This window comes from Carcharhinus amblyrhynchos, chromosome 8 (assembly GCF_965287045.1).
Source record: "Carcharhinus amblyrhynchos chromosome 8, sCarAmb.v2.hapA, whole genome shotgun sequence".
Lineage (NCBI taxonomy): Eukaryota > Metazoa > Chordata > Chondrichthyes > Carcharhiniformes > Carcharhinidae > Carcharhinus > Carcharhinus amblyrhynchos.
The window spans coordinates 62,188,146-62,212,412 of record NC_137331.1 but is presented as its reverse complement, the minus strand read 5'-3'; the positions used below and the strand labels follow the sequence as shown (position 1 = coordinate 62,212,412).

Below are 24,267 nucleotides of genomic sequence, written 5' to 3'. Positions count from 1 at the left end.
AGCCTGCTCCAACAAGGCAGGCAATTATGTCTTTAAGGATTTGTTTAGGGATGGTCTACTGTGTGCTGAATCTGCCAGTTCTGTAAAGGCACCTTCCAGTCTGGAGATAGGACATCACTGATGCTTCATTTGAATCCCTCCTAGAGCTGCAGCGATCAACACACAGCTTCAGCCATCCTGTGGAGAAGCTCGTCTTCCATAATGATAACCTGGCAGCTATGCCACACTTTCAACATATCAATTTTCAGAGGGCATCTCCATCCTCAAGCACCTTTGTGGCCCTGAACTTGCATTGGCAGCACCCATTTATCTATATTAGAAGTCAATTTGAGTATAGGGATTCCATATTGACTTGTGTAATATTACATATGCTCTATGTAGCGCCAGTCACTGCTAAAGATTCAAGTGGGAATCCTGATTTTTCTTTCCCTCCTAACCCGAGTGTTCTGTATGAGTCAGCACTGCGACAAGCAGTTTGCATCTACAGCCATTGCAGAAGCAGTCCTCCTCCTGTTGAAACAGCCAGCTGCCTACAAACCTGCGTGTTCCTATTTGTCCTCCCAGCTGCGCAGCACACCGCTTATGGGGCATTCTCACAGGTGGGTGGGACTTGGACATCATTGAGACTGTAAGTGGATCCCAACCTTAATGTTGGGATTCTGACTCCAGCTGGAAATCTCAGCTCAACAATTCTCCATTTTCAACCTGGAGTTTAATTATATCAAAGTTCAAAATAGATGGATAACTTTGCAGAAGTTGTAACAGCTCAGAATTATTTCATGACTTCACTAAAGAATTCCATGTTAAATTAACCATTGAAAATGCTTGGGAACAGAATATAAAAAAAAATGCAATTATCAAAGTAAATCTGGAGGTATCTGAGCTTTGACAAAGGATTGTCTGGACTCAAAACATTAACTCTTTTTTTCTCTTTACAGATGCTGCCAGACCTGCTGAGATTTTCCAACATTTTTCCTTTTACTTTCAGATTCCAGCATCCACAGTAATTTGCTTTTACTTAATCTGGGGGTAGTTCATTTTCTTATCTACGTTCAACAATTGGCCAGCATGTTGGCACAGTGGTTAGCACCACTGCCTCACTGCGCTAGGAACCAGTGTTCAATTCTGGCCTCAAGTGACTGTCCATGTGGATTTTGCATGCTCTCTTCATGTCTGCATGTGTTTCCCCCAGCACTAAAAGATGAGTAGGTTAAATTGATTGGCCAAGCGAAATTACCCTAAGTGGCAGGGTAAATATGTGGGGTTCCGGGGATAGGGCCTGGATGGAGTTGTTGTCTGTGCAGGCTTGGTGGGCCGAATGGCCTCCTTTTGTACTGTTCTGATTCTATGAGTTACTCCCGTGATGGTTCAGTAGGTGAAACAGTACCTGGTGTGATGCTGATACACTCAGGTTGAGGGGGGAATTAGCAAATATCAGAGTTCCTATTTGAATCTGTAGACTGTGATTTGTGCTGCAAAGAAAGAGCAAATGTAATGTTACACAAGTTGATAGAGAATCAAACAACTGATGCAGTCAAATGGATTGCTAATATTTAACTCCTAGGTTCACACGAGGAACGTAGACTGTATGAAAATTTGTTTCCTGATTTATCTTGAGTAACAATAGTATATAAAAGGAAGTCCTCCAGTATATACATGAACAAAGGAACAGGCCATTCAGCCTCTTGAACTTGATCCACTGGTAAGTTCCTTGTATTTATTCTGATAAATCTAATTTCGCTAGCCTGGCATAAAATCCAGATTTCCACAAGTCTGAGCCTGCTGTTGGATTAGATGCACCAAATTTACCACTGCAATTGCTAGAATTAGTTCAAGGATACCACTCTCCTGGCATCAATGCCAAAGAAACTGGGGTGGCTCAGTAATATCACCCAGGGATCTGCTATAGGACAGATTTCAGAGTTGAACCAAAGGCGAGAAGAAAATAAAAATCACTGCCTGTTTGGGTACGCTGAGCAAGTTCCTAGTGAAAACCATCTCTTCCGTTCTGTACAGGAGCTACAGAAGGCAGCAACACCACTTTTCTTTTTAAATTACACTGCCGATATTCGTAGAATCATAGAATCCCGTCAGCACATAGGGATTCATCAAGCCTGACAAGAATCCCATGCAGGCCCTATCCCCATGTATTTAAGCTACTAGTCCCCCTGACACAAAGGGCAATTTAACATGACCAATTAACCTAACCCACATATTTTTGGACTGTGGGAGGAAACCACAGACAGGGTGGGGGGAGACCTTCGAACTCCACACAGATGGTCAACCAAAGCCAGAATTGAACCCAGGTCCCTGGCACTGTGAGGCAGCAGCATGAACCACTGGGCGGTCCAAAACACATAATACCATTAAGCGTAGCAGTCACCTAGCATACTCCGAACAGTGAAAGTACAAAACAGCACAGTTGCACAATCTTCAGAATAAAAAGCAAGGCCAAAATATGAAATGTTTAGTCTTCATACTTGACATTATTTGTTATAATCTCTTCACTCCATTACTTTGCACGATATACATTTATATCAATGTGTTTACTGATTCTTGATACAACTCACCCAACAAGCATATATATAGAAAAGTCAACATTAAAATAAAATTTAAGCACAAGGAAAAATTGACACTGTGAAGAGTTTACAAGGAATGGCTGAAATCCTGGTCATATTATTAGGGTTATAAGGAGGAGAAGGTGGAGGTGGGTTTAGGAAGACAGCTTCAGAGCCTAGGTCAATGAAGACTGAAGGGGTCAGGTGGTGCCGAGTTCAATTATGCTGATTGATCTTGGAATTATGCCAAAGATTAAATGGTGTTTCATTTCAGGTTTTGGTCCAAGTCTTCGACTCTGACATTCGCAAAGGTTCCCAGACAGTAAAAAGCAGCCCAGAACTTCCTAGGCAATTATGTCACATGAACACACCAGGAATTCCGCAGGGTTCTGATGTGCAACACAGACTTAATTCCAGAATGCACTGCTCTGGACATCAGAAGATCTGGGCATTATAGGCAGAAGTCCGTCATCATTCATTAATTTAGAGTGCCATCTAGTGCGAAAAGATTGCAAGTTTAACATTTCAAATAACTCCAGGCACCTGCAAAACTTCCTATTTTAATTAAGCTATTCATTGCAAACAATATTTGTCAAATTGTATTAAAAGTGCAGGACCTAACATCTATGCAAATCTCAAAAATGACAAGAAAACGGCAACCTGGAGATACAGATTTTCCAGTCAATAATTTATCTGTGTACACATCAAAATTGCAATAGGCAAACAGGCCATTCAACTCAATTTTTACAGATTGACATTTATCTTGCATGTGAGCAAGCAGTTTACTTGTTTATACAGTCTATTCCTGCACCCCTTCAAATTTTGTTCCTTCATCCACTTACTCAATCTTATCTTGAAATGTTGACATCATGTCTATTTAAACCACTAATCCTGGACATGAATTTCATTTCCTTAAAACTGAAGTGGCCTACTACATTGTATGTTTGGCCCATCATTTTTCACCCTTACCTAGGAGAAACAATCTTCTCTATCCATTCAGAATTTTCAACACCGATTATGCTGCCACATATCTGGATGTTCTTTTAATCAAAAAATCTAAATTACAGTTCAATTCACTGAGCAAATTGATTTTATAAACTATTCTCTAGGAAGTGGGTGAAAAATATTTTCTGATATACTAATACTGCGCTTGCTTCCCGAATTAATTTTAACTGGTTCTGTCTTATGCCTTTAGATGTCCTTTCTACTGCCACTCAACCTTGACCAATTAAAGAGCAAGACCAACTGAAGAGTAAGGAACTGCCTTTCACCGCAAAAATTAAATCAAATTAAAATAGCCACACAAGACTAGGTCCACAACTTTGGCCAACTGCGTGACCACCTGCATACCAATAGGATGCACATTTTCAATGACCCAAACAATCATTACTAAGTCATCTAAAATAATTGTTACCAGAATCAGTTAGTGCACAAGATGGAGCTTACCTTTCTTTTCCTTCTTTACTTCAGAGACAGATCTTTTGTCTGGAAGATTACAAAAATGTTTTCATTGGTTAAGGAAGTATCAAAATATATAGTGTTAATGCAGATTATTGTACATGGTTTTGAAATGGCAATCAATGCAACAAACTGATTTTTTTGGTTTCCATTTTTAGTGCATAAAATATACTTTGATATTTGAAATGCAAGTCACAGCCATGCATCCAAAAGAGGAACAGTTACACACAGTTACATTGACATTTTTAAACCAATAGCTTTTGTAAATAACAGCAGCTCACACACAGGTATGATGTATAACATTAGATTTTATTGTAACTATTACCAGTTTGAACAAGGCAAAGAAGGACAAGCTTTCTGAAGTTTGGGGTACTGTGACTATGGCAGATAAAACAGTAGCAATGGTTTGGAAGTGGAATATAGATGATTAATTGAATTGAATTGAAATAAAACCTTTGAAACACCAGTGACACCTGAACAGAAAGCTAAGGAGTTACAAGGATATTGGGAGATAGGAGGTACTTAAATTATGTAATCATTTAAAAGCTAATCATCTGGATGGGTGCTTCATTTGACACTTGTCAAAGTGTGCGTGTGCATGGCTAGAATGTGTATAAAGCATCAGGCATTATCAGCAGAACATCATGTAAAAGATCTCCAGTTGCTGAACTGGGTATATTAGCTTAGTCTTGAAATACATAATTTATTCAATAAATATTTACATATGATGGTTCCTACAGAAGCTTAAAATATAAAATTGCAGCATATACATCCATATAAACAGGAAATCATAATAGAGTTCAAATGATTAAATAGCTTAGGTTCTGTAAGGTTCTTGTTGGATGCAGGTAGCAATCAAGATGAATTTCCCTTTCTAAAAAGAATTTCAACTGGTAAACTGCCAAAAATATTTACATCTTCTGCTAAATGATTAGTTTTGAGTCAAAGGCATGACCGTATTTACATAAAAACACAAGGACTCTTCAGTATTTCTAGGAAATTTTATTGCTGACAAATGACATATCCAAAAACACATTGTCATTGTTACATTGAACAGGTTTGCACCTGTAGCTTACGCAACGAATAAAATTATATATCAATTGCAAATGCAAAGTGTTTCTTTTATGCCAACATGGCTTTTGACAAGTTAGAACCGCTAGCTTAAAGTCAGTTAGTGCACGTGTAAACTTTTGACTGTCAAGTCAGATGTATAAACAGAGATCCTTGGCCAGAACCAATCTACGACAGGTTTTTTAAAAACCTTTTCTAACATTGCAGATTAGCAATTACGTCCAATTTGTAGTTAACTCGTCTCCTTTCCAATTATTCCTCCCTTTCAAAATTTATGGCTTTTTAAAATTTGATACATTGTTTTAAATAAACATGTGAGTACCATACATTAAGATTAAGCTTTTCAGCCATAAGGCTATTTACAAGAAATATACATAATGACAAATTATCACAGTTGATAGGTTTTATTGCTAAAATCTGACCAAAATGATCACATTCATAATGGAAAACTTAGCTCAACTTAAAAAAGACTCACTTCTAAATAGTGTTAATTAAAATCTCCCTGACATTTGTAACCACTTTATATAAACACACTATAGTGTTGATCTGATCAAACATTCTTCACACTGAGGTTTTGAAAAGTTCACTGTTTTTCACACAATAGCTACAGGTAGCACTCAAGCTGAACTTGCACTCAATTAAAATTTCAATCATTTCTCAATCCCCCCAAAAAAAGATAAACATTATATTTGTGTCATTCTTATGCTAAATGGTTACAATTTGTTCTAATATAGTCATTAAATTTACTGCATCTACTCATTGAAGTCCACTCCAATACTGATTTATTCAAAATAAGTCGCATTTACACATTACTATGTTTTTCATTTGAATATATATATTATATTTGTGTAACTTCACCCTTAGTATTTGAGAGCAGACTTTGTATGAGAATCTAGTAGACTGGTAACATGCTTCTCAATTATCTACCACTGCAGCCATTAGTGTTACATGAGCAGATTTTTACATCAAGAACTTTGTACTGTAACCTACAGAATTCACAAAAGCACACTGGATCCAAAGTTGTTAATTATTTAAAACACACACACACACATATATATATATATAAAATACAAAAAAAAAATGCATTCATGGAAAATATTCCACATCTCTTTCAGGGTGTCCCATCACATTATCTTCAATCCCAGAGTTCACACACTAATTGTCAGTCTGCTTTAAGAACAAAGGCAAAATTAAAAAAAAACTAATAGTGGAATGTAGAGTGGCCTGGTCCAAATGTTTTTGACGTCTTTGTGATGATTTAAAGATCTGCAAAACAATACAAATTTTTAATTAAAAGTCCTGGCAGACAATAGTGGAATTGACTGATAATTATAATTGATCTGCACCTTTAGATAATTCTTCATTTAGTCGTGAATTCTGCAAGATGCTCTGCTGTTTTAAATCCTCAGTGACCAATTTCTCTTGTACTCGTAATACAGTATTTATGATTCCATCTGGATCAGATCAGAGCACTGGCTAAACCTTTCATTTTGCAGATCATTGCCCTAAAAAGTAACTTTATCAGGTAAGGATCTGCATTGTTTAAGTGAGTTTTTTTTAAAAAAACAGAAGAATATTGTAAAGACAGAACAGACTCATGCCAGCAACACTCATGGAGTAAACTTCACTACTCATTTTTCATACTTCAGACAGGCCACAATCAAGACCACTACACAGTTACTTATAAAATTTGTGCCCTACAGAATATATCATACTTGCAAATTAACTCAAACTACAAATTATCTCAAACTTCTCACTTAACTAAAAAGTCTTATCTAATTACCCCAGCTGTCACACCAATCTCCACCATTAAATGGCTACCCTTAAGCAACTCACACTAGAGAAAAACGTTCATGGAAATTCCTCGAAGAGCAAAGTATTATTAAAAGATCAACCAAAATAAATCTCAAAATAGTATTCAAATCTACACACTTAACATAATTTTGAATCTAAAAAGATCAGCTGTATTTTTGCTTAATCATCACTTTTAAACTGATGCCCATTTTTGACATGATACAAATTTTCCACCTATAAAATTTTGTGCAATGAAAGTTCTGGCTTTAAGAATATAGTTAATTTTCACCTCCTAAATTCAAATGAGATGAAGCCCTAAGTTTGATTATAATTGGAAAATATGGATATGATTTCCAGCTCTGGGAATTTTTTGAAGAGCCAACAGTCTGATTCAGGTGCACTTCTGATTTATTGTTTATGGATACTGATGATAAGAGGCTCCAACTTTCTTTCCATCATATGGCTGACCAGGAGTCTCTTCCACTCTTACTGCTAGACATTGGCGTGTTGGAACGATTTGCTGGTTGACATTCAACCCGTTTGGCTGCATAATGAATGGACCTTTCTTGATATCGAGTCGTGCAGAGGAGCCATTCTTGGAGCTTCTGGCTCACATGCAGAAACATTAGCACTTCGGCATATTTTTGAGAAACGTTCCAAAACCCTCAAATACAATGAACTACTTTGAAGCTCAGTTAAGTTTGTGGCAATTTTCAACAGTATTTGATGGTGGGGAAAGAAACCACTCTAACTGGCCTGAAAATCTAGCCTGTTTCAATCTCGGCATTTGATCCAATTTACTCGATTTAAGAAACAAACACCCAAGCAATTTTGAAGACTAAATGTGAAGGAAGAAAAATTTGTGTCCCTATGCATCAATCTCGTACTCTCATATGCCTGCAGAATACATCTGAGGTCACTTAGTTTAAAGTATAACTGCTACGCACTGCTATAAATTCTATTGCCTGCCATTACAATAAATAGGTATTAATGGGGTGATTCACCTATCCCAATGTGTTAATTTTTTAGCGCGGCGGGCCAGGACAATCATGTTTGGCTGATTTGTGGGATTCACACGTGTTCCCAATGCACGCACATCCGAGCGCCATATAACCAGCGCAGTCGGGATGACACTGGAAACCGGCAGGAACAGCAGGCAAGTTATTTTAATCTATTTTTAAATGTAATTTAAATGTCATTATCGAGCCTGGGGCTGCAGTCTCTGGGCCTGCTAGCATCTCCCGCCACATCAGTGCAATTTCACTCCAACGGGGTTCAGCCTAGTTCCCCACTTTTGGGGAATCAGCAGGAGACCCTGCTGGAGTGAAGCGGATGGGGCAATAGGGGTGGTGCTCCCTGGGCATGGACACTCTGGCAGTGCCAGCCTGTGCCCCCAACACTGCCAAGGGGCAAAGTGTGCCGGAGGGAGGTGTGACTGGACAGCGGGGTGGTCTGGACGGAAAACAGCAGTTTTGGGGGAGGGGGTAGGGCTCACCCAGGAATGCTTGCAGGAGGCCACGGGGGCGTCGAGGGGCAGCACCGTGAGGGTCCTGGACTGGCCAGCAATTAAGCTGTTCAGCAAAGTGCAGGCAAACAGTTCGGGGCCACCTGTGTATGCCCAGAGTCCCAGAACTGTCAGTCACTGGTGCAAGTAAGTACCCCACCACCCCTCCCCCCAAGCTTTTAATGAGATTCATGATTGTGATCTCTGCAGTGCACAGGGCTTCGGAGATTATTGGCTGAAATCGCACTAAAAAAAATGACGTATCAGTTTTCCTAAAATTCAGCACTCAGATCTTTTTGGGAGAATCGACTCCCACATGAGCAGTGCAGTACCTTTTAAAAGCATGCTGCACTTGCTGAATGCTTCTTGGTGCCTGCCACTGTGTGGTTAATAACTACCCCAATACAGGAAATCATGAATGTGCAGCAAAGAAAGATGGGCTATTTTGTTTGCAGAAGAAAATCAAACTGCTGTGCAATAATTGGGTGACTATAGTAATGCATTCCCATGTCCACAGTTTGTGGCAATAAGCTTGCTGGACAGAGAAGAATGCCACGGTAGCGACGGCAAAATGGGGACCAACAAAAGAGAAAAATACCTGTACTAGGGAACAATGGCATAGTGGCTATGTTACTGGTCTAAAATCCAAAATTCTGGATGAATGATCCAGAATTGAGTTCAAATTCTATCACAGCAGCAGCGAAATTCAGTTAACAGGTAATGTAAGATAATCAGTCATAAACCATAAAGGGCCGTAGACATCTCACTCCATTACAGAAGCACAATTGAGACACATATAGCTTTAGGGACATCACTCCACAAACATGGGGGCAAGACAAGGAGACAGGCCTCCATGAACTACCACAGCCGATAAAGCGATTGAACCTGCAACTTTGGCATCATTCTGCATCACACTTTAGCCATCTAGACAAGCAAGTTAACAAATACATCTGAAATAAACAGTAAGTGGCATAATGGAATTTTGCAAAGACATATCTGGTTTACTGATGTCCTTGAGATGCAGAAGTCTGCTACTCTTATTCTGTCTGGTCTATGCATGACATGAGACCCACAGCAATGTGGTCAATTATTAACTACCCTCTTAAATGGTTGAACAAGCCATTCAATTCAGGGCAATTAGTAATAAATGCTGGCCTGGTCAACACTGCTCACAGCCTAGAAAGAAGAAAAAACAACGCACACACAAAATTACAGAGCCCACAATGCATTACCACATTTGAAACAGCGAGGATAACATTTGGCCCAACCGATGTATATCAAATATACTTGTAAAGCTAAAGCTTGGTATTGCCAAGAAAATACCTCACTTGAAAAGATATATATAATACATATAAATACTTTATAGGTCAGACTAGCTAGAGGTGGCAGGGTGGTGGGTGAGCCTCACTGAAGGACATTAATGAACTAGTTCAAAACTGTCTCTGATGTGCAGGAGTACAGAAAAACAAAGGTGAAAAAATAAAATGGTAAAGACCTCACATGAAGTTCTAAACCCCAGTACCTAGGTTTTTATTAGAATTACTCTCTAATTCACCAAATTGTGACCAGGAAATAGTAACTTGGTAGTACAGAACTTCAGTACTGTTGAAAAAACACATTGTCAAAGCTTTTCACCTTGCAGTCAACAGAACAATTTGCAAGAATACCAGGGAACAACAATTTGAACTTCATGAGAAGAGAGTACTGATTGGTTGGTAACTAGTCTCCGATTGGAGGTGTTGCCATGGAGAATGTTTGCCAGCCTGAATGACTGAATTGTCCTGATGAGCGTAAAATGAAAAAAAACTTTGACAACACGTATTTATTTCAGCAATACTTGAGCACTATAGGTTAGGAGAATATCAGTTCGAATTTCCATTCACTTGTAGCTTATTCCCAAAACTGTATTACTGAAATGTTTCATGGTTCTGTCACATTACTTAAAATTCAGATTATAAGCATCAGAATTACATTTCAATTTCATTTCAGATCAAAAAATGATCAAAATTACATGTTATGGGGAAACTTTTAATACAAAAGGTATTTTATAACTCTCATGACTTGGCATATAGCTCGCAATAACAAGCATTTTAAAAATTATTTCATTGGATATGGGCATCGTCAGCAAAGTCAGCATTTGTTGCCCATCCTCAGTTACTCCAAGAAGAAGGTGATAAACCCTTTCTAGAAAACCCATTACAGTCCATCTAGTGCAGGTAGACCCATAGTGTTGCTGGGAAGGGAGTTCTAGTATTTTGATTCCATGACAATGAAGAAATGGCGATATAGCTCGAATTGAAGATGATGTATGGCTTGGAGTGGAACTTGCATGTGCTTGTTGCCCTTGTCCTTCTGGGTGGAAGTGGTTTTGTATTTGGAAGTGTATCATGCACATAGTACACACTGTACATCAGTGAAGATGGGAGTGAAAGTTTACATTCATTGGTTGTAGAATATCAATATTGCTGAAAAGAGAAACATACTGCTTTCATCAAGATAAACACCAGGATGCCAAATTTCAAACAATGACACAGAAGGGTGCTGATTGCATGCCAACTCTGATTGCTTGCTCCATGATAATGGCCAACGAGGAACTAGAAGTTCCCCAAACTCCAGGGATTCCTTCTATTTGCAGAGAATTGGTCCCTGCATCTGAATGCATGTTGTTACTAGCAAGGCCAAATGAGCATGTTACGAGCTCAAATGATCAGCCCAGACCCTATGGTATCTGGACTGTTCAACACCAGGTGCACAAAGGAACCCCACAGAAGTCCCAATGAATGATTCCACAAGAATTGCCTGGGAAGTTTCAATCTCTGATGGGGAATTTCCCTGCTCCCAGAACCCTCCGCAAAACCCTGCAACTCTGAGTTCAAGTCAGTGACTTTGAACAGTTTCGACTTGCTTACTTGATAGTTACCCAGGAGTTAGGCTCAGATATTTCTGGCCAATAATACTCTATTACATTCTCTGAAATCTTATGGGCTAAATCTGCAGTTTAATTACTGTTCTCTGAGAGACCATGAAGAACAGCAAGTGAAATTTTAGCACCAGAAATTGCACTTGAAGTTTACAAAACTAAAGATGGATACGACTAAATCAAATGTACAGAAAAACAAAGCTCTCAGTGACACTCTAAGTGACTCTGGTCATAGCAAATTCTGGCACGAATCAAGCAGCATGTTAGTGTTCATGTCTTAGAATGACCAGAAATGTTGTGTTACATAAGAACATAAGAAATAGGAGGAGTAGGCCATCTAGCCCTTCAAGCCTGCCCCGCCATTCAATAAGATCATGGCTGATCTGTCGTGTCTCAGTTCCACATTCCCGCCATCTCCCCATAACCCTTAATCCCCTCGCTTATCAAAAACCCATCAACCCGCATCTTAAAAATATTTAGCGAGGCAGCCTCCACCACCTCAACAGGCAGAGAATTCCAGAGATTCACCACCCTTTGAGTGAAGAAGTTCCTCCTCAACTCCGTTCTAAACCACCCCCCCTTTATCTTGAGACTGTGCCCCCTAGTCCTACTGTCCTTTCTGAGCGGGAAGAGCCTCTCCACCTCTATCCTATCCATCCCATTCATCATCTTATACGTCTCAATGAGATCTCCCCTCATTCTTCTAAACTCTAACGAGTACAAGCCTAGTTTATTCAGCCTCTCCTCATAGCTCAACCCCCTCAACTCCGGTATCAGCCTAGTAAACCTCCTCTGCACTCCCTCCAAGGCCAAAATATCCTTGCGTAAGTACGGCGACCAAAACTGCACACAGTACTCCAGCTGCGGCCTCACCAGTGCCCTATACAGCTGCAGCAAGACCTCCCTACTTTTATATTCAATCCCCCTCGCTATGAAGGCCAGCATCCCATTCGCCTTCCTGACCACCTGCTGCACCTGCAGGCTGGGTTTTTGCGACTCATGCACAAGGACCCCGAGGTCCCTCTGCACCGTCGCCTGCTGCAGTTTTTCGCCACGTAAGTAGTAGTCCTTCCTACCAAAGTGGACCACCTCACACTTGCCAACATTAAATTCCATTTGCCAGTTCCTGACCCATTCACCCAGCCTATCTAGATCCTTCTGCAGACTCTCTACACCCTCTGTGCAATTTGCCATTCCACCAATCTTGGTGTCATCAGCAAATTTTGACACCATACACTCGGTTCCCTCCTCCAGATCATCTATATAAATGGTAAATAGCTGAGGCCCCAGCACTGACCCCTGGGGCACTCCACTAGTCACCAACCGCCAATCCTAATAGCACCCATTAACCCCCACTCTCTGCCTCCTATTTGACAACCAATCTTCTATCCACGCTAACACCCTACACCCAACTCCATGCCCCCTTACCTTCTGCAATAACCTCTTGAGGTACCTTGTCAAACGCCTTCTGAAAATCAAGAAAGACCACATCCACCGGCTCTCCTCTATCCACTGCCCTAGACACATCCTCATAGAACTCCAATAAATTTGTCAGACACGACTTCCCCTTAACGAAACCGTGCTGCATCTGCTCTATCAAGCAATTCCCCTCAAGATGCCTCGCTATTTCCTCCTTGATGACGGATTCTAACATTTAACCCACAACAGACGTTAAACTAACCGGCCTATAATTCCCTGCCTTTTGCCTGGCACCCTTCTTAAACAACGGCGTAACATTAGCCGCTTTCCAATCTTCCGGCACTTCCCCGGAATCCAGCGACGTTTGGAAAATAACCACCAAGGCATCCACTATCACCTTCGCCATTTCTTTCAGAACCCTCGAATGCATTCCATCCAGTCCTGGGGACTTGTCCACAATCAGTCCCTCCAGTCTGTTGAGCACCGCCTCTCTAGTAACTGCTCAGCTGGGCTCGCCTTGACATACTTCAGAAAAATGAATTCTTGAAATGGAAGTGCAGCAGGGAACAAAACCTCATGGCTATCATCAATTGTGATCAATACAAAAAAGTGGCCAGAGTTTTGACAGTCCCACTTGTTTGCAAATTCCATTCTTAATACGAGACTACAGAAAAAAATCATTTTTGCTTGCCACCTCATTGTGTCATGGTAGCTAAAACAATTATCAGTTGAAGTCACTAAAGAGCAGAAAGCAGCAGTCATCCTCATTAGCTCCAATTAGGCAGATTTTCGGGGGAGGCTGAATAGAAATTAGCATCTGTGTACAGAGTATGGGGTTGCCTTTTATTTTCAAATACAACCTCCGCAGGCACATTTACTCATCACACTATTTCAACTACAGCAACAGAGTTAACATGATTCATAAGGAGTGTGGTATGGGTTTGAATTTGTTACAAGAGGTGAATCCCTTTTACAGAAACATAGTATGCACAAACACTCAGGCATTCGCCGAACTAATTTAATAAACCTCAGATCATTACCTGCAATTCCAATTGACTAATCGTATCAACTAACACCTGCCTCGCACTTCCATTTGGCCCACTTTTTCACTCTCCAATTGTTTGAGGCTCCTTAGGGCTCTCTCAAATAAATACACTAACAATCAGAAAAAATATTAGGCGCTTGGATTTCAGAAGAAGTCCTTTGATTCATACTCCTAAAACTTAGTACAATTAATACAAGGAAGGATTTGTAAACACTTTGATTATTCTTCAGACATTACATTTGGCAATGAACGTACTTGTCTTTTAGGTAGATGCTTTCAGAGTTAGGTCAGTATTAGAATGTAATTAATTAATTGTGGATGTGTCCATTTATAGTCTCAGTTAGTGACAGATAGCTAGATATCACAGCTCCAACATCAGCATTTGAATGCAAGTTTCATTTTGTACCAATCAAAATAGCAGGCAAAGTGCGAAAAGGATTGCAAAGCTGAGCATAATTGCTTTGGTATATCTTCTCGGCATAGCTTTTCAAAGCAGTTTTGGGACATTTAAACTTTACTTATCAGAATACAGCAGCTAGTGCTGTAAAAAGAGGAGATGGCTTCTGCATGGATTCACTTTGCTGCTGTCTCTGAGGTGTCCTGCACTGACTCAGTTCTGCAGGATCCTTCATCAGAAGATTGCCCAGACAAAAAGTCAGAAAAAGGTTAAGTGGTTTTCTTTTGTCTGATCAGAATCTTGGACCATCGTGTGAAATTGGTTGTTAGTGGCTATTCTGTGACATTTGTTGTTAGTGGCTATTAAGTGAAATTTATTGTTAGTGTAGCTATTAGCATACTCAAATGGAATTGAGGTATACAACTTTAATCTTGTTCATTTTGCCACTGCACTGAGCACTGGGCTAAATAAAAGTACAAGTTAGATGTTGCACTTATTAGGAAACCAAAGAAAACGAAACCTACTACGTGAAAATAAAGCACTATACAGCTTGAACATAACAGAACTGCATACAACTGTGCACGGAGCTCATTCCAACAGTGAATGACACAGTAATAAGGTCCTTCATATACTTACTGATCACTATTTGTTTCCCAAAATCTCAACACCCATTTACAAAATTCAATACAGGTAAAAACATTAAAATTAGATATACAATACAAATTGCAAGGTAGGGCTTTAAGAACCAGCTGACATTATGGAAATTGAATCTAGAACACAACATTACTCCATACATGAAAACAAAATCATACAATCCTATCCCCTCTTCTAAAAGAAAAAGCATATTCGGTTAACCGTTGTGCATTTGTTAATTATTTTATACACACCACTAAATTAGACATTAATAATTGATTTAAAAGATGAATGGACTACATAAAGGAATTCTTCATAATTAATTCCAACTCCAGCAGTAATCATTGTCCAGTTCTAAAAATACGATTGATCATAAACTGGTACTGCTATTTAATTTCCAATCAGATAGAATAATACCTAAACCACTATGTTAGAGTGCAACGTTTACCAATTAAAATTTTGACAGGCAGCAACAAGAAGCCAACAAGCTCAAAATCTAAGAGTTGGCTGACACCCAAATATTGTGTCAGAAGTATTTGCTTAAATATGACTGTTGCACGTAGATTTGAAAACACAAAGCAACCAAAATCAAATATAGATGTTCAAACCACTATTATCTTTGAATTTTGTCATGACAATTCTTTGTCCACTGTGTTCCACTTAAAACTTTTCTATTTAAAATTAGAGAAAAATTGATTCAGCTTTAACTGCACTATTGCAGCCAGTTCTGGACACCACAACTTAGACAAGATGTGAAGGGATTAGCGAGTGTGTAGAAAAGATTCACTAAAATGATTCAAGAGGTGAGGAGCTTTGGCTATGTAGATAAGACTAGAGAGCTTGGGGATTGTTTTTGTTGGAGAAAAGATCAAGGTAAAATTTGAAGAGGTATTCAAAATCACGAGGGGTCTGGACAAAGTAGATAAGAAGAAACTGTTCCCACTGGTGAAAGGATTGAGGACCACAGAACAGAGACTTAAGGTAACTGACAGAAAAAGCAATAGAGACAAGAAAATTCTTTCCATGCAACAAGTGATCGGGATTTGGAATGCACTGGCCGAGATTGGTAAGGCAGGCTCAATCAAGGAATGCAAGAGGGAATTGGATTATTATCTGAAAAAGAAGCATGTGCAGAGAGCTATGGGGAGAAAGTCAGGGAGTGGCATTAGATAAATTGTTCAGAGAGCCAGTGCAGACTTGACAGGCTGAATAGCTGCTGTGCTGTAAGCACCTTGTGATTCTGTGGACTTCATTAAAATGTTATACTGATAATTTTAATTTACCAGAATTATCTTTGGCTTGTGGTTTTACCAATTACATAAGATGAGGTGGTATATAAAGTGACAATGAATTCAATAATGCAGCCCAAAATTACAAAAGTAGGAGGAAATTCAAATGATGGGGGAACGAAAAGTATTATTCAGTATTTGCAGCGAAGCTTTGGCGATTAGCCTAGACTTTTAAAAATATATTTTTACTCACAACGCTCCACATTATAAAGTTTAGTGGGGTAAAATATTTTAAGATTATTGAAGAGTCTGAGGGTTGGTTGGCTCAATTAACTAGATGGATAGAGTGCAGTGCAGAATGTTATCAATGGTGCAGCTTCAGTCCCTGTATCAGTTGTGATAGTTCATGGAGGCCTCTCTTTGCCTTGCCCCAAGTGCAAGCTATATAACCACTTGGATCGCAGAGAGAGATTTCCATGGTTTCTCATGAACGATGGTTAATCATCTTACCAAAGGGCCGTACAATTTACTTGCTGCAAAATTACTAACTGTCTCAGGATTTTTTTAATGCTCATAGATAATACAAAGTGTAAAACATGCAAAATGCAAATACCTGACGGTGTTTCTTTTAGCTTATTTTCTGATAGTGAAACTGTCTCTAAAAAAGCAACAAAAAAAAAGTATTTTTAAACATTCTTAATAATTCAGAATCAATTAGTTTTAAAGTTCTACTCAAATATTTTCCTAGTACAATTTATTTAAAAGGGAAAGAAAGGAAGGAGTATTGGATGATGTTACATGAGCATGCTATTTATCACCAGTATCAAGATTCAAAATCCATCCAATATTATTTGAATAAAAGCCTCCCCTCCACTGAGTCCAAATATCCCATAAGATTTGTGCAATTTCACACAGTCCACACACTAAATGACCAAAAAAGTTTACAATTCAACAAAACAAATTCAGCAAACTGACATATTTCAAGGATGACTAATGTTGCAATGTTGATCAAGTTCAAATTCAAAAACAGTGTCAAGCAGAGGAGAGGAAGCTTCATCCAAAATTGATCATATTAAACAGTGCTGGGGTCAAGTTAACAAAATGGATGCTACAGCTGTTTGATGTTGACACCAATGGAAACGTTCCAATCCCATGTACTGATAATATCTGGTCATACTGAGCACCAAAATTTGCAATGAGATTTAACTTATATAGGAAACTGTTCAGTTAAAATATTTTCATCAGGATCAAGAAAGCTATTGAGCAAAAGGTTATTTGTTCAGTGGAAGAAGCAGAGAGTAACTACAAAACATGTTGATCTGTTGTTTTTAAAATGTTAGCAAGTGCCAACTGATTCTGCAAAGTGTTCATATTCATATTCAACACCAATTTGAGTTTCCCACCACCAAACAACTCCCAACCAGACGATCCACTTCCTCCTCTGTAACATCAGCCAACTTAACCCTGCCTCAGCTCTTCAGCTGCAGAAGCCCTCAGGCAACTTCGTTACTTTTAGGTTTGACGATTCCAATACTTCCCTGGCCAACATCCCATCTTCCACCCCACACAAACTTTTAAGTTCATCCAAAATTCTGTGCTGTATTCTAACTTGCTTCAAGCCCCAGACACCCAACCCTATACTTGCTGATCTACAATGGCTCCCTGTCTGGCAACATGCAATTTAAAAAGCTCTGACCTGCTTCAGCCCTCCAAAGCCTTGGTGTTCTTCCAATGATGGCATATTGCATATCCCTGATATAAAATGCTCATGGCCATGTGTTTGGATGCCTTAGGCCCCAAATTCCATTCCCATTCCTCTCCAATCACTCTACTTCATTGCTCATCTTTGTGATGTTCCTCAAAACTAATCTCTAACCAAGCTTTGGGCCATATGTCTTAATAAAATGTATGGTTTGATGTTAAATTTTGATTGATAGCACTCCTCTCAAGTGGCTTAGGATTTTTAATGCATAAAAAGTGCAGTCTAAATGTAGTTTGCTGTGGTATAGAACAAAGTTTACATTTTTCAGCTGAAGCTTTGCACTAACAATGGCAGACTGGTCAAGAAAATGAAATTCATGGGAAAATGCAGAGTTGGATCCAAAATTGGCTCAGGTTCAGGAAACAAAGGATAACGGTCACTGGACGTTTTTATGGAAGTAAAACAGTTCCCAGTGGTGTTCCACAGAGCTCAGCATTGGAGGCCTTACTGTTTGTTGCAAATATTAATGATTTGAACTTAAACGTTGGTGGCATGATTGGGAAACTTGTAGATGACATAAAAATTGGCTGTGCAGTTGAGGATAGCTGTCGATACCAGAATGATATCAGTGGTTCATTAGAGTGGGCAGGGAAGTGGCAAATGGAAATTTAACCCAGAAAAGCGTGAGGTAATGCATTTGGGGCGAGCAAAAAAGCAAGGGAATACTCAGTAACTGTGAAGATATTGAGAGGGGTTGAGGAAGTGAGATATTTGAGTGCATGTCCATAGGTCTTTGAAGGTGGCAGGATAGGTGGACAAGGTGGTCATGAAAGCATATGGCATGCTTTCCTTTATTGGGCGAAATATTGAATACAAAAACAGAGGGGTAATGATGGAACCGTACAAAATGCTGGTTGGGCCACAACTGGAGTTACGTGTACTGCTCTAATCATCACATTGCAGGAAGGACATAATTGGTCTGGAGAGAATACAGAGATTTACAAGAATGTTGCCAGGGCTTGAAAATTGCAGATATAAGAAGTGATTAGATTGGCTTGAGTTGTTTTCCTCAGTACAGGAGGCTAAGGGGGTGACCTAATTGATGTGAACAAAATCATGAGGGATCAATCATCAGTGGGCATAGATTTAAGGTGATTGGTAGAAGGATTAGGGAGGACATTTAGAAAAACTTTTTCACCCATAGAGTGATGGACATCTGGAATTCACAGCCTAAGTTGATGGTCTGAGGCTGACAAGCTTAACTCATTCGAAAGGTACCTGGACCTACATCTGAACTGCTGAAATCTGCAAGGTTACAGACTAGTTGCTAGAAAATGAGGTTAAAATAAGGGCTAGATTATTTTTCTTTTTTGTATGATGGGCTGGATGACCTCTTCCTGCACCATAACATTTCCAAACAGGAGAAATTTGTTGCTGTAAATATTCAAGTTCTATTTTCTATGAAAGATTATAGCCAATTTGTACTCGTGCTGCTACTGTGCCTTTTATTCCATGAGTTAAACTTTTGGTGTAAAGAAAGTTGTGTGGTACTTTATCAAACACCTTTTGGAAGTTTACATACCATATTAACCATGTACCTCTCAACAACCTTCTCTGTCATCTCAACAAAAAACTCAAGCAGGTTAGTTAAAAACAATTTGCTGTAACAAATCCATTCTGGCTTTCCTTAATTAATTCACATTTATCCACGTGAAAGAGCTTTCCCAGATCATCATTTCCACCACAGGTTAAACTGATTGGCCTATAGTTAAGAAATTTATTCTTAAACCCTTTCTTGAATAAGGGTGTAAACATTTACAATTTTCTAGTTCTCTAGCACCACTCCTGTATCCAAGTAGGATTCGAAGATTATAGCCAGTGCCTTTGCAATTACCACCATTACTTCCCTCAGTATCCTGAATGCATCTCATCTGGGTGAGGTGTTTCAGTAGTCAGCCTAATATCCCCACTACACCAATTTTTAACCCATTCAGTGTCACAACAATCACCTTTCACTACGACTTGAGCAGTAGCTTTGTCCTTGCTAAAGACAGATGGCAAGTACTCATTTAATACTTCAGCTGTGTCCTGCTGCCTCTGTGCACAAGTGCATTTTAAGATCCATGGTCCACAATAACCCCATTCCTACTTTTACTATTTATAAGCCTACAGAAAACTTTTTATTTCCTCCTTTATGGTAGATGCCAGTCTCAGGGAACTCTGGATTTGCTTGTCCTACTTTTAACCCTTGTGGAAATGCACTGACTGCTTTGAACTACCTCCTCTTGTGTTACAATTTTTGCCCCCAATCTTTTGATTCCAATTCACTTAGCCGAGATCAGTTTCCACCCTATTTAAATTGGCCCACCCCCAAGAATTATTCTTCTGCTGGATTGCTCAGTGTCCTTTTTCATAACTAAACTAAACCTCAGCGGGTTGATGGGTTCTTGATAAGAGAGGGGATTAAGGGTTATGGGGAGAGGGCGGGAAAGTGGAACTGAGCCACGACAGATCAGCCATGATCTTATTGAATGGCGGGGCAGGCTCGAAGGGCTAGATGGCCTACTCCTGCTCCTATTTATTTCTTATGTTCCTTTACCAGCGCTTGATTCACTTGGCCCACCTCATTTTCCAGTACTAGATCAGACAGTGTAAAATATCAGAAAGATAGCCTGAGCATTTGATAATCCATTCCCAAAAAAGGGGAATGGAGGACCTCTTGTACATTTTTAAATTCTAACGTTCAAGTCATGGTGCCTTCAATTTGTGCTCTTTAGTAAGGATACAATGAAGGAAAAACCTCCATTTTGTCACAAAACAGAAGACCAAAGTTACTGCAGAAGGGGTAAAGGAATGTACTTTTTGGTAATCCATAGCAGACTGCACTGGTACAAAACATATTCAATCACTACACCAACTGATAAAATATTCTTAAATAAGCATGTGTTAGCTGACAATGCTAAGGCATACCATTAGAGGCTGCTTCTTCTAAATCAGCGGCTCCAACCTCTGCTTCTGTAATATTAAATAAAATTGATTATAATTCAAGTCTGTTCTAGAGAAGTCTTCCTAAGGAATCAAAAGCTACAAAAAAATGTAGAGCTGGAGCAAAAACAAACTTAAAACAGAACAGCTGTCATAACAGAGGGCAGAATAGTTCAGGAAACTACACAACTGATACCATGACCATGCAGAAAGTGCATTAGAAGTACGAAGCTGATTTAAGAAAATTTCTGCCTTTTCCTTGGTATATAAATTTTGCTCCCCCTCTCTACCTAGTCTCTATAAGGTCTGATATACTGTGCCAGATAGACTTGTTGATCTACACTCATGTCAGTATACAGTTATCAGCACTGAAGGTGAAATAAGAGATACTAAGCAGAGAAATTATATCCTAAGTAACAGGCAGCATCTAGCTAAAAAGGATCAGTTTTATCCAACTACAGTTTGTAATCGCAGCAACAAAACAAAATGCAATAAGTTCAGGAAATAACAACTTTGCAAGACCACCTCTCAATTATGTTCCAACAGATTTTTTTTTTACCTGGTTCAGCTATGTTCACTTCTTCTTTTGGCTCATCTGAAAAAAAAAGCAGGAGCACATTATTTTTTCTATTAGTTTTCCAAAGGCAGTCAAAATGGGCTCCTGACACCTGGACTCTGAACTAAAAGAAGTCTAATATAAAAGTGGCTTTAAGGAAAGGGGGGAGTGGGGGTGGAAAAAAATTGCCAGAATAAAAGCTAATGAAAAAGTAGTAATTAGGTTCTTGACTAACCTGTTACTTCCAGATGGTCAGGCTCTGAGGGTTCACTCGCTTCTGCATAATTCACAGATTCTGTAGAGACAAAACAAACAAAGGCAGCATTCACTCTTAAAGAGGCTCTGCAATTTAAATCCTGGGCTGTGAGTACCATGTCTGCATATTGACATTTAAATTAATGTAAATGACGAACATTAAATAGAAGTGGAAAAGTCCTCCATGATGCATGACACACTAAACAGATAGCTCAGTTGCACTGCGCCACAGAGTGGTAAGATGCAGATCTGCAGCCAGGGTCCCCTGCATTTTATACACCTTTCCTTCTTATGTAACATGTACATCCGAACTAAGTTGATATTTACCGGTTTTAAAACAAAAGAAAAATAATTTCAGTACGTATGGGAAACAGCATTACAACATTTAGCCATATATTTGCAGAATTAATTGGAAAACTAAGTTTTTATAAATTTCTTAATAAGAAAGTTGTTTAAATTAAAAAAATCTTTTTTTTCAATTTGATCCTCTCCTCAACTGTTGAAAATCAAAATAATCTAAGGCACTGCAGAACTATTTTAAACTATTCTAGCAGAAAATGACAAATGTTATCATTTGACTGGCTTCTGGACTCTTCACCTGGTCTCTTCTCCAGTTGGAAGGGAAGGTGGGTAGTTGAGTTAAAGGTTTGCTAAGCAAAACTCCCTACCAGCTACAATCGATCTCACTTTACTATTAAGTAACAATCTTGATCAATCAGGCATTCTTGATGGGTGGAATATGTCTTGGTGTCAATTCTCTCAGAAAACTATGAACGGCTGAGGTACAAAAAGAGACCAGAATTCGATTCCCTACAACAGATTTTCTTAATTACTTCTCACTCTTCTCTTTGGGAAGCTGAATATAAAAAAACTTGTATTTTGTTTTTGAAACAATCAGGCAAATAAAAATATAACTGACTGCTTATAGGTAACAAAAAAGGGTACAATTAAACAGCCTTGTGCTACAATTAAATTAAACTAAATTATTTTCCAGAGGTCACACAACAAAAATCATTGGTTTTTTAAAAATTTGAAATGAAAACTATTACCATCTTCTGCTACGTGCTCTTCAGCAATCTCCCGAGTATCGTCTTCTGTGAGGACAATAAATTAGATTACTAAATATATTGATTGGAACTTGAAAAATGCTTGTGAACCAACAATACAAAGTTTCAGCATCTGGATTTCAAATAACTTAATCGTGCACCATTCTAACAGATAAAATTACAGTTTCCTCTCCTGAAGGAAAACCAACCAAACCATTTGCTATTTGAAAACATCACTTAGCCTTATGATTCAAGAAACGGCATAAGATTTTCCACACATGCAAAATGATTTAAACTATTTTCCCTGAAAAAAATAATTTTGTATTACCACTGACAAGATCTGCTTTTGTTGAGCAAAAGCAGTCAAGCAAGACACGTATTATGGTTTAAATTTTACTGCAATCAATGTAGACCGTCAACCTTTTGTTACCCGAGCATCATTGTTCTTGGTCCAATAGCAGGATTTCCAATTAGAGTATTAGGGCAGATCACTTGAAACAGAGGCAAAGTGGTAACACAATAACTTATTATAACATATATCTGTCTGTATTTAATGCTTATGCAATTATATCGGTAAAAGTGAGTGAGCAGGAAATAGTGAGATCAGAATCTCCCAGCCACGGATAAACATCTAATCATGAACCAAGCTACTGTTTTGGAAAAATAGATCATACTGAGTAGGGTATGGATTTTCAAACCAGTAACCTGGTGTGAAGATCCCCAAGGTATTTTTTTTGTAATTAATTCATGGGATATGGGCGTTGTTGGCTAGGCCAACATTTATTGCCCACCCTTAATTTTAATTGAGTTTGAAAAGGTGGTGATAAGCTCCCTTCTTCAACTGCTGCAGTCTGGGATGTAGGTACATCCAGTGTTTTAGGGAGGCAGCTCCAAAAATTTGACCCAATTAACTGAAGGAACAGTGATATAGTTCCAAATCAGGATGGGGGAATCAGAGAGGAATTTCCAACTGGTGGTGTTCCCATGTGTCTGCTGCCCTTCTCCTTCTAGATGGTAGTAATTGTGTCAAGCCTCGTAGTGTTTTTGGAACCACACTCATCCAGGCAAATGTGGAGAAAGGGCAGAGTGGGGGGTGGGGGAGAAAGAGAGGAGGAAGATGAAGAAGGTGGTTACTCTCTACAGGATTTCTAGCCTCAGATTTGATCTTGTAGTCACAGTATTTATATGACTAGCCCAGTTCAATTTCTAGTCAATGGTAATCCCCAGAATTTTGATAGTGGGGAATTCAGAGTTGGTAATGCCACTGAATGTCCATAGGGCAATGGTTAGATTCGCTCTTGTTGGAGATGGTTATTGCCTGGCACTGTGAATACAAATGTTACTTTGCACTGGTCAACACGAGCCTGGATATTGTCAACGTATTGCTTCAGTATCTGAGTCGCTATGAATGATGCTGATCACTGTGCAGTCATCACCAAACATCCTCACTTATGACCTTATGATGAAAGGAAGGTCATGGATGAAACAGCTGAAGATGTTTGGACCTAGGATAACACGCTGAGGAACTTCTGCAGTGATGTCCTGGAACTACATGATTGACTTGGACCATTACAATCATTTTCCTTTGTGCCAGGTATGACTCCAATCTGCCCATTGATTCCAGTTTTGTTAGAGGTTCATCATGCCACACTCTGTCAAATGCCACCTCGAGGTGAAAGACAATCACTCTCACCT

General features: G+C 39.1%; 1 protein-coding gene across 8 annotated transcripts in view; it reads right to left on the bottom strand.

Moving 5' to 3' along the window:
* The window catches only part of unm_hu7910 (un-named hu7910), a 209,986-nt gene that overhangs the window by 70,461 nt on the left and 115,258 nt on the right, over positions 1-24,267 (bottom strand). For all 8 annotated transcript variants that reach the window (XM_080194173.1, XM_080194174.1, XM_080194175.1 and 5 more), the window contains 6 exons: positions 22,576-22,620; positions 21,507-21,566; positions 21,275-21,310; positions 20,701-20,745; positions 16,642-16,686; positions 4,005-4,043 (listed from right to left, as the gene is read on the bottom strand). In XM_080194173.1, coding sequence (XP_080050299.1) covers positions 4,005-4,043; positions 16,642-16,686; positions 20,701-20,745; positions 21,275-21,310; positions 21,507-21,566; positions 22,576-22,620 — 270 coding nt within the window. The remainder of the gene's footprint in view (positions 1-4,004; positions 4,044-16,641; positions 16,687-20,700; positions 20,746-21,274; positions 21,311-21,506; positions 21,567-22,575; positions 22,621-24,267) is intronic.